The 11,740-nt window shown below is 41.0% G+C and overlaps 1 protein-coding gene across 1 annotated transcript; it reads right to left on the bottom strand.

The window, feature by feature from the left end:
* Positions 1-5,191: 5,191 nt before the first annotated feature.
* BMP10 (bone morphogenetic protein 10) lies at positions 5,192-11,462 on the bottom strand (the record flags this gene model as incomplete). The annotated part of the gene is made up of 2 exons (XM_080683451.1): positions 5,192-6,132; positions 11,129-11,462. The coding sequence occupies 2 exons, from the start codon at positions 11,460-11,462 to the stop codon at positions 5,192-5,194; spliced, it is 1,275 nt and encodes a 424-aa protein (XP_080539577.1).
* Between the last annotated feature and the right edge of the window lie 278 nt (positions 11,463-11,740).

Here is an 11,740-nt window from a genome sequence, read left to right as displayed (position 1 = left end):
GTGGCGTTAGAAGAAGTTTAAGTTTAAAAAATTTGGCTCTCAAAAGAAATTTCAATCGTTGTACTGTTGATATTTGGCTCTGTTGACTAATGAGTTTGCCGACCACTCAGCTAAACTATTCGTTAAACTGAGTACAACTGAAAATGTGATCGGTGCCCTTAAAAAGGTAGTGCACTCCCTTCCCTTCACTTCTATTTGCAGAAAAGATGGAAAGGGTTTTTGCTGGGCTTCTGGAGGGAATGGAGCATGCCAGATCACTTAAAAGTTCCATCTAAGTCTGAGATCCTAAGAGGTTCAATAATCAAATTTCAGTGAAATTTAGCCTGGAAATTTCCCCCAAAGTAATTGCTCTTTAGTCTGACTCGTTCTAAACTCAGAGAAGAAGTATTTCTCAGTGATTGACAAAGAGGAGACGCTTTCATTTGCTATGTATGTCTGACATTCATGGGCTTTACAGACATTTGTGCAAAGTGGGAGACCATATCACAACAGAATCTCACTCTCTGGTGAGATCACTTAAAAGGGAAAACCAATTTATTGTTTCTTCAGGGAAGAGTCCACTAATCTAGCAAGAAATTTTATTCCATCTGGATATACTGTGAAATGGAAACCAGAAAAAATGTAGGGAAGGAGACCAAAACAGATTTCATCTCAAGTAAAAACGTTTCAAATAATTATCAAATAATTATCAAAATAATTTTTCCATTTTATTTAACAAGATAACTCTGAATATACACATTTAATTTATGAACACGGTGTAAACTATTTCTTCCCGTCTTCCGTTTAGCCTAGCAATTTCTACATACATTTGGAAATGGATAGCAAACAGGTTTTACACAAGAAAATTACTGTGTTTCAGTCGATTCAGTGTGATCGTGGCATTAGCTGATTTCCCACATGTGTGGAAGTTCGTGGGGTGGGCATGAGCACATGGCGACCTCACTGGGATCAGGCCAGACACTCACAGCACAAGTGCTCATGTGCACAGAAGCATGCTGATCACAACACACAGTCATTCCCTGATTAAGTGATAATCTTATGGATATATTTCCACACCCAGAAACACCCTTTTATGTGGCTATTGCACAGCATTATCTACTTTCCTGCCATCTAATGTGTGAAATCAAATGTGGTTGTTGGGGCCAAGAAAATGCACAGAGCCACAGTAGTGTTTCCTTTTCACCAGACAGCCAAAGACCAAGTACAACCCCTGGTGACCTTCTGAGAAGATCCACAATTCTTAAACAGGGCAGCGTCCCTTCTGTCCTGTGCGACCGACAAATTGTGCATTGTTCTGATACAGCCCTGCTGGCCTTTGTGGGCTGTTGAGGAGTCCGGTAAGAAGTAATATGTAAAATCTCTTTCTCTGAGAATATCTTTTACTTAAAGAATCTAGATTCTGAAGAATACCAAAACAATTACCAACAGTTCTGGGAACAGTATTTACCATTAGTTTCTCAAGCCAAAAATTGTACACAGGGAAAGAATTAGGTGCTTTGAGGCTGACTCTTTTGGGAATCCATAAATGAACTTCTTTTACATGTATAGAATAATTGAGCCAATTACAAAGGGATTTGAATTGGTGGGCCAATGAAAGCAAGGGATGCGGTCAGCAGAAAAGCACCTCGTTTGGGAGTGAAAAGTGCCAATTAAATACTAAACAGCAATCATAGTCCCTCACAGCCTGACGACATTTGCCTCTGATGGAAAAATGACAATGTCAACTCATGGAATGACATGGCAATTTATTGGGTAAATATTTTCTGGAACGCCTACACTTCAGTCAAAACTACAGCATGTAGTCAAAACTGTACTATTTGCACATCAGTCACTATGCCAAGGGGCTCACAGCATGCCTATGAGACACAAATATACCAGATGATGGCAAGCTTATGGCAAGGCTTCCTAAAATAACAGGAAATTCTGATGTGAAAAGAGAGGATAAAAATACAGACCAAATGTTGTAAAGGAGTCATACTCTGGGGAAGACACTACTTGAAAAGCACAGAAGACTATTTTATCCAAGAAAGAATCCCAAACATAAAAATAAAATATTTGGTATTCTACACTATATTACAAAAATAAATATATTCATCAATAAATAGCAGGACACCTAGAAACCTTTACATGAATGTTTTGGCGGTTGGTTGACCAAGTCTCTACGTTACACTTCTCCTCAAGAGTCATTTGGGTTGGTCAACTTCAATGATGTTAATTTGGCCATAAACCTGTAAAAAAGAAGGGTGTGGGATGTAGCCAAGGCCTATAATCAGAGAAGATGTTAGTGAGCTCGACTTTCACAAAACTCTAAGGTTCTGACAATTTTATGGCTTCATATTAGTGCAGCAACATCGGAGACATGCAGGCTGATGAGGCCTGATGGGAGCTGGGAGGACTCTCTGTTTATGGGTCATGTCCTTTCATTTTCTGAGAAGAAAGCAAAAACAAAAACAAAAACAAAAAACTGCCACTAGCAACATTTCAATAACTAATATGTGGCTTTCTGCACCCTCTTTCCATAAGGAAGAAGAAAATCAGGAAAATGCCTATTTATGTTTGGGCTATGGGAAAAGAAGAAGCAGCTGGGATGTGCAGCCCAATTGCAGACAGCCTAGATTTTCATATCTCTTTAATAGAAGAGTGACTATAAGTGCTTGCAACAAGATTTCTCTAGGATCCTGGCGAGTCAGCAGAGGGCATGAGCAGGGTGCTGATAGGAGTGAGGTGCCAGAGCCAGCAAGCATGGCTCCCGAGAACAGCTGTTAAGTTCAGGAATTTTGCAAGCCAGTTGACGTAACTTTAGTGCCTTGAAATAGGCCAGGAGAGTATTTACACCATTGAAATTCACAAATCAGGGCTTATTCACCCCAGGACTGCTGGCTGTAAAGCATTTACCAACACACCACTGTCTTAAATATTTTAGACATAAAATTTTGCTTGATTTTTCTCTAACTAGAACTATCTTGTTCAACTGAGGTTTTACTGTATGTCTATTACAGTGTCCATTAGAATAAGAAGTACCGGAGAGTACATGAGTATAAAGTGTGTACCATGGGTGTAAAGGATGTACCACATCCCACTGAGGGGTCTATGTGTGGCTATCCACAGCCAGTTACATACACCACACACACACACACACACACACACACACACACACACACACACACGTACCATTGTATATGGAGGTTATTCCATAAATGAATGGATCTGAATTGCATGACCATCTCAAATTGTCACTCACTGTATACTCACTGAGAGTCAGAATACCACTTTTTTAGGCCAATGAATCCCCCAAGATCTTCCCTCTATTTGCTCTCGAATCTATGCATCTGGTTGTACAGAGCTGAGGTCCATATTGGGCAAAATGTCTTTCAAAATCACTTCCCTTGCCTCTATTTTCTAGTGCAATATGAGTTTATAACCTCAAGAGTTTTGTGAAAGGGAGGCTGATGGTTTCCTAGGTTATAAAACATGCCGGGGTGAGTGGGGACAACATACTAGAAATCACATTCCTGATTCTAGCTTGAACCATCTGTGTCATCCGCCCGGAGGTGTCAGAACAGCTTGAGAACTGCACTACTCTGGTTCCTCCTGCACAAAGCCCATGATCCCTCATGGGAGTGGGGAGGGTTAGACCACAGCCAGAGTCTGAGTGTCCTTCCAATTGGCCAACTGCTGGCAGACCCAGCAGACCATTGCTGTCAGGAACACTTCCCAGTCCTTAGTCCTGGCCAATTCCCAAACGGGAACACTGCAGAATGGGAAGGCTATAAAGTTTCCATCATGGGCAAACCTGATTTCAAAATTCAGGCTTAGCTTTCAGTCATTTGCTTGTATGTCTATTTATTAATTCATTTACTTAGGTGAATTCATTTGTACTCTCGTTTTCTTTTCCTTATTCTTAAATATTCTTCATGAAAAAAACATTCATAAAGGATATTGTTAAAAGCAAATCAAATTAAATGTCAGGGAGGAAACTAGAAATTAGAGCACTAACTCCACTCATCCTGAAAGAAATGCTTTCCAGGTCATATTGGAGCAATGAAGGCCAGTGAAAACAAGGGACAGAAGAATGGGAGAAAGACACGAGGCTCTGGGGCAAAGAAGAAAGAGGGAAGAAAGAAAGGTGGACGAAACAAAGACAGAGCTGCAGAGACAAGGGAGAAATATTAAGAATTGAAGAAAAATGTTAAGAAGTGAAAAGGCCAACAGACAGATCCCTCTGGTTTTTCCCCTCTTGTTCTTTGAAAATTTTATTTTGTCCCAAAGATTGAATTCTCCGATTAGAACTGCTTATAATTTTACAGACACATCCTAGGATAACATCTAGATCCTTTTTCTCTCATCCCCTATGTGCCCTCTCCCACCTCCTCTACCTTCTGTAGCAATAAAGGCCAACATTGGCCTTGCTCTCCTATTATCTCAGAAGCAGATGTCACCCTGAAGCCCCACTTTTTCCTTTCTTGACCAGGCACTGCTCCCTAGAGCACATGGGTGCCATGATGGGTTTATTCTTTGCTAGTGCACCTTAAGGCCACTACCTCTTGAACCCATTTGGTTTCTGCATCAAATAACCCCTCTCCTCACACATACAACATCCTTTACCAGGCCCTGCTGCTCTGAGTGATGGCAGACACTCAACTGATGAAAGTCCCACCTACATTCCCAATAATGTTTAGGAAATGTAATATTTCCTAGGATGGTTAAATCCCTGGTGCAAATTATCTTGACATAACTCCTACTCAGAGAAGAGGTGACTGAGAGCATACCATTGGCTTTTAATATATACACATTTGATTGAGTTTTGCATGTGTATGAGTCTAATCTACCTCTATAGAACCAATAGAGTTTTATAAGCTTATATGTACACATATACATACACATAAATCTATCTTTTGACACTATATTTCTGCTTAGGGATTGTTGTTTTCAAATTGACATAGAAGACAAATAGCATAGTCTTGCCATTTGCTGTTGGAGGTGGCATTGTCAGGAAATGACAAGTCCAGAGAAACACAGATCAGAAGGAATGAGACTGTATAACAAAATAAGCATTTCTTACAACAAACCAACCTGTCCATTTCCCTAAGTAAACCTCTATGATCTGTACACCCTTATTAAATAATCTTATTAAATAGGAACATAAAATATACACATATACAGTTATTAAATAAGCAACACAAATCCTCTTCTATCTGCAGCCACACTCAGAAACAGCCATGCCTTCATATTTAAACTTGTAAGTGACAACGCCTTTGTCTAAATAGAGGATGGAGATGGGCTCCAGCTTGGTTGGCACACAGCAGGCTTTGGAAGCCTTCTGGGAATTCTTGAGGTGGACCAAGGCCTGGATAATCGCATGTTTTGTGGGTGTGAGATGCTCTGCCAGGGGGTAGTTGCAAACACCACGACACTCATAGGCTTCATATCCAGGTGGGGCGATGATCCAAGAGTCCCAGCCAATCTCCTTGAAGTCGATGTAGAGCGGGGTCCTCTTGCAGTAGTTTCCTTTGGCATTCCTTCTGATGCGGGCAGTGGAGTCATAGATGATGTTTGACCTCATCTGCAGCAGAGCCTCTTCCCCAGGACCACTGGAATAACCATCCAGGCCCTGGTTGTCCAGCTCCAGAAGTTGCTCATGGGTGATCATTTCACTCAGTTCCTCTTTCTGTTCCTTATCACTGCTTTGGTCATCAGAAAACACGACAATCAAAGGGATATGCTTATTCTGGGCGCTGGTGTCTATTTCCAGTTGTCCCCTGCCAGTGTCTTCGGTTTCGTCGTGTCTGCTCTCAATGTGGACTTCCAGCTGGTGGGTGGATGAACCTGACTTTTGCCAACGTCTGATGGCACTGGTGACGTCGAAAGTCTCCCACTCACTGTTGGTTCCATAAATCTCCTCTGACACCAAAACCAACATGTTTCTTTCACCTTCATTGTCCTCTGTGCTCTCAAGTACTTCAAAAATGGTAATTTTCCGGTCCACTCCATCATATATCATGCGATCTCTTTGCACCAGTGTGTACAACCTAAGTTCGGCCATGATGACCTCTTCATGGTGTGGGATGGACACATTGAAGAGGAGAGGGTATTTTCTGAGCCCATTAAAACTGGCTGGTTGGGAAAACAACTCTAAAAAAAAGACAAAAGTGGCATTTGCAGTATGTCACAGAGAAAAACAGACACTTATTTATGTCATAAGAGGGCTTGTCTATGAAGGAAATTTGATACAGAGAGAATAAGGGGATATAAATGAAAACAAACACAATGTTAGCATTCTCTGACACAGAGAACACTGAAATGTCAATGGTAGAATGTTAGACTGAGTTAAGCTGCCAAGACTAAACTGAAAAATGGCAGCCTAATGAATGATGGAAAACTCACCCAGCCTTGCTTGCTAGCTTGTCAGCCACAGAATTATAGCACTGGGAGGACCTTGGAGATGGTGTGGGCAAGCCCCCAATTTTTCTAACCAGTGAAGAGCTAGCAAATGGAACATGTGATGGTTGTTCTTTTCTTTAAAAAAAAAAAAAAAAAAAAAGCTTATTGATTGATTGATTTTGAGAGATAGAGAGAGACTTCAATTTGTGTTCCACTTATTTATGTATTTATTGGTGGGCTCTTGTATGTGCCCTGACCAGGGATTGAACCCTCAACCTTGGTGTATCAAGACCGTGCTCTACCCCACCAGGGCAATTGGTCTTTTCCTGACACTTTTCAGAGGGCCTCGTGGTTTGTCATATTTGCATTTGTAATGGGTGGAGATCCTCACATAGCTGTCTGGGCACTGTTCTTCCTAAAGAGCTCCACCTAGACCAGAGGTTGGTAAACTATATACCATGGGTCATCAGTCTTGGAAATAAAGTTTTATTGGAACACAGCCTCACCCATTCCTTCTGTATTGTCTGTGATGATGATTGCACTACAATGGCACAGCTAAATAGTCCCAAGAGAGAAAAATCCTATATAATAAAAGCCTAATATGCTAAGTGTCCAGTTGTCTGGTCAGCCATTCAACCAATCAAAGCGTAATATGCTAAAGATATGCTAAGGCGGCTCAACCACTCGCTATGATGTGCACTGACCACCAGGGGCAGATGCTCCAACTGGTAGGTTAGCTTGCTGCTGGGGTCTGGTCAATCGGGACTGAGCGAGATGGGCCAGACACACCTTGGAACCCTCCCGTGGTTCCTCCCCAGCTGGCCAACCTCCCGTATCCCTCCTGGCTCCAATCGTGCACCAGTGGGGTCCCTTGGCCTGGCCTGTACTCTCTCATAATCCAGGACTCCTTAGGGGATCTTAGAGAGCCAGTTTTGGCCTGATCCCACAGGACAGCCGAGGTACCCACTGGTGCATGAATTTATGCACTGGGCCTCTAGTGTTTTATAAAACCTAGAATATGTACTATTTGTATGGCCCTTGATAAAAAAAGTTTGCTGATCCCTGTTCTAGACACCAAAGCCTGACAAGGTCAAGAAGATAGCTATATACCAGGAGGGTCACAGCAGTTGATTTGGGGTATGCAGTCCTTGACAGAAAGAAATAGGGGAAATGAACCTTGGGGATAAATTGGTTGACTTAGTCTTATACCCTTAGCACCTGGCATGGAGTTTGGCACATATAAATCAATCAAGAATATTTATAAAATAACATTTTAAAGGTCCTTTCATCTTAGAAACACACCTCCAAATATCATCATGTTGACTTTCTAAGAATTTTATAGGAGTCCAAAGCTCCTGTACTTTTGACCCAGGTAATACTTGTCTAAAAGGAATTCCTGAGGGCATTTGTCATCAACCAAAGGGTTCCATGACACTGAAGATAATCACCACCAACTGATAACTTGATCTGATTATTTTATTCTTTCAACCTCTTTTAGACTTTTCTTAAGCAACAGCATTTATGTAATGAGGGGTTTGAGGTGATATGTGGATTTTTTCTAATTACAATAATAAAAGTGTATAATTATTTCACATGATTTGCAGCTTCCTCTAGATTCGACTAAAATCATCTCATATTACTGCCAGTAGAAAATATTGGTCAATGGAATGCATTTCAACTTTCTAGCATGACTCTCAAAACAGCTATAACTAGGTCTCAACCTCTTGATCCAGTCTTTACTCCCATTCATCCTCTCTAGTGCATGAAACATTGCAATTGTTCCATTGATCTTTGTTGAAAGATGAAGTAAATTGTAAACCCTGTTTAAAATAGACTGATATCTTCATCACTTGTGAAAACACCCCTTTGCTTTACTGTATGTTTCACCTTGGGATAAGTTCTGCTGACCTTTGGAAAGCCCTATCCCCTCATTTCCAATGACCTAGCTGTGACTCCTCCCTGTGGGACCTTCCTTTCCTTAACCTCCCATCTGGACTTCACTCCCTTCTAAATCACTTGAGTACTTACTCTCTATCTCTCCTTTTACCTTTGCCATGTACATCCTTGTATTTCTGTTGTCTTCCCAACTAGACTGTTATCATGCTGGCAAGTACCACATCTTAAACTCCTTTCTATGCCTTCAATCTGCCAGATTACCTTTGAGGCAGCACTTTAAACATATTGATTAATTGATGATTCCAGGCATCAGACCAAATTGATTTATAAGTGTAACATATGTCCTTAATACATCAAGTAGCTTGGGAGTTGTCCCCTCCTTATAAGAATGGAGGAGACAGCTTACCTTGGGCAGGGAACATGTGAAGACCAAAAGTAGGGGAGTGGACTGGTTGCTTGACCCATGAGAAAAGTGCAGAATAAAAGCTCATTCTAGTAAGAGGAAAGGATTATAAGGGAACATTGGGAAACTTGGTGGTCATAATATGTTCACTATCGTGATTGTAGTGATGGTTTCATTGGCTGTTTACATATGTCAAAGCCTATCAAATTATACACTATAAATAAGTGCAGTTTATTGTATGTCAATTATCTATAATAATAAAAGCATAATATGCTAATTAGACCGGATGTCCTCTGGACATCCTTCCTTTCGAACAAAGCTGCAGTGGGCAGGAGGCCGCGGCAGAGGCAGCAGAGGCTCCCTGGCCGAAGAGATGGAGGCGGGCAGGGGCCAGGGCCAAGGCCCTTGCACGAATTTCATGCATCGGGCCTCTAGTACTTCAATAAAGCTGTTTAAAAATAAATTCACTGTGCATTTGCAAATATAGTAGGTAATAGGTGGAGGAGTTACATTTCTAAGCAAATTTCATGTGCCAGGTGCTCCGTAAACATTGTTTTATTTAGCTCTTACAATGTCCTTCCAGGGCTGGTATTGCTGCTCTGTGCATTTTACACCAGAAGAAATTGCGCCTCAGAGCAGAGAACTGACTTCCCCCAGATGACAAGATGAAGTCAGAGCTTTGATAGGAATATTGGTCATGCTTTTTCCACCTTCGAGGTGGCAATTGTTTCCCCTTGATTAGTTAGATTTGGAGGGATTGGGGGATTTGTTTTGTCTTGTTTTGTTGGTCTTTGTCTCCTGAAAGCTGCACTGAGCAGACCCAAAGAGTCAAGAGAGACAATAGCAGCCAGCAGGGTGAGCCCAGTGCAGCATTCCTGTCGTGGGGACTTCGTATTCCCACCCACAGACTGGCGGAGCTGCAGGCGGCTGAGTTGTCTATGGAGTGAGGACCCTACCCTTGCTGATGAGAAACTCCGTAATTTTGCTTCCTGACCTGAATCATCCACATCCTCCATGGGAGACTTGAAAGCTGAAAAACCCCAATTTCCCTGGAGGACGGGAGCTGCTCTGAGCCAGGCACCTAGGGTTCAGCTCACAGAAATACTAGGAAGGAAGGACTCCCATGGAAGAAGACTGTTCATTTGCAATTCAGACTCACCTCCAAAGGAATCTGTAATTTCAGCTTTGCCATTTCCATTATGTTACTAAATGTTAGTAAATATCATATCCAATATGTTACTAAATATTATAAAATTTGGTCTGACAACTAAATTTTTAAGACAAATGGTATCTCCAGGACTAAGCAATACCTACTCAACATTTTCTGTAATGCCTAGAATTTAGGGAATTCATCAAGAATAACTAATGTTTCTTCAACACTTCATAGGAAATGGAATGTTTCTTATTCAGAACCTCTTTTGAATCACTCAATTGTATTGTATCTCCAATATACAGATGAGGAAATTGAGGTTCAGAGAAATTAAACTCATTATCCACAACTACTAAATCAACCTGTTCTCAAAATTCCAAATCCTGAGCTATTTCTTTGACACCACCTTTCTCCTTTTAAGACAGTCTGGCCAAAATTTATCTAAACCCTATTTTTCACCTGGCTAATGTCTATAAAAGCATAATTAGTAAATATTAAAGAATTAGTTGCTTTGGACCCACAGTTTTTACCATAGATATTAGATTTTTGGAAGGGCCAACTAATACCATAATAAACAAAGGACTAACTTCCTAGGTCATTAGATTTAGTTACTGAATAAAGATCTGGGAGGAGAAAACACATCTTTCCACTGATATGTAAAGCTTGTGCCTCACTCTTCATAAAGGCACAGATATAAGCTAGATCATTAACTGGTCCGTGCACACTTCCTAGAAACTATAAACAGTGTTTCAAGGATTTACATGTCACATCAAATGCAACAAAACTGTAGGAAGATTCTCTAAAATATAAGTTTACATCCTGTTTGAGCATCTTTTAAATAAGGCCACAAAAGGGAAACTGGTCCAAAGCTTGAGCGAAACACAAATCACAACTTTCTGGTTTTTGTCTATTTTCATCATTTTCAATCAAAATAGAGGTTGACACATTTTGTAATCAATCAAAAGCCAAGTGGAAATGGAGGCCTATCTGAAAAGTGACCAACAGCGGTACAGTAGTAGGCCAACATTAACTTTTTGTATTACTTGCAAAAATTAAAAAAATTTTCAAGATCCCATTATAATGTCAAAATAGTAGATACTTTATAACTTTGAATTAAAAGTTATTCTTTAGTATCTTTCAATACCATTTGAAAATAAGCATTAAAATGATATAGGCCATATGTGTATTGTTTTGTATGTCTGTATTCACCCTTATTTGCTATATCATTCATTAGAAATTTACTTATCACTTCTTGAAAAAGATCCAAGCCAAATGTCATCAATAAAATATAAATTTACCTTCATTTTTGAAACTCCTGATGATGTTGGCAGATGGCATGGAGGTGCGGTCCGTGGCAAATTTGTTGTAGAGTTCCAACATGTACTCTGGTGGGTCAACCTTGGCTGAATCCTGCATAGGGATGTCAGACAGGTTCAATGTCTTGAGAAACTCATTCTTCATGCTCTGCAGCAGTGTGTCAAAGTCAACACCATCTTGTTCTGAGAAGACATCATCGAAGAGGGGCATGTCTTCTTCCAGAGGCGACTGCTCCAGGCTCATGATGGGGCTTCCAGAAGCAGAGTGAGCCGCTAGGCAGAGGAGAGCGCACAGCTGCAGGGCCAGGGAATCCATGACTCTGCTCAAGCCCCCAGGCCAACCCAGGAAGGTTTAGCTCCCCTGGGCTCTAAGTGGCAGTTTTATCTCCCTGAGCGTAAATGTCTCGTGTCACTGGAGACAAGTTTGGAAACTCTTCCTCTCTCTCCCTCCCCCTACCATTCGTCCGCTTCCCCCAAAAGTCAGGTTGCAGTAATTGGATAACAAAATACCCTATAGGGGCCTAGCCTTTCTTATCTCACTAGTGTAAACTTGTGCACCAGATTTTGTTTCTATCTTGCAATCCCTTTTTCTTT

This window comes from Plecotus auritus, assembly GCF_963455305.1.
Source record: "Plecotus auritus genome assembly, chromosome: 8".
NCBI classification, from domain to species: domain Eukaryota; kingdom Metazoa; phylum Chordata; class Mammalia; order Chiroptera; family Vespertilionidae; genus Plecotus; species Plecotus auritus.
This window is presented reverse-complemented; position numbering and strand designations above follow the sequence as displayed.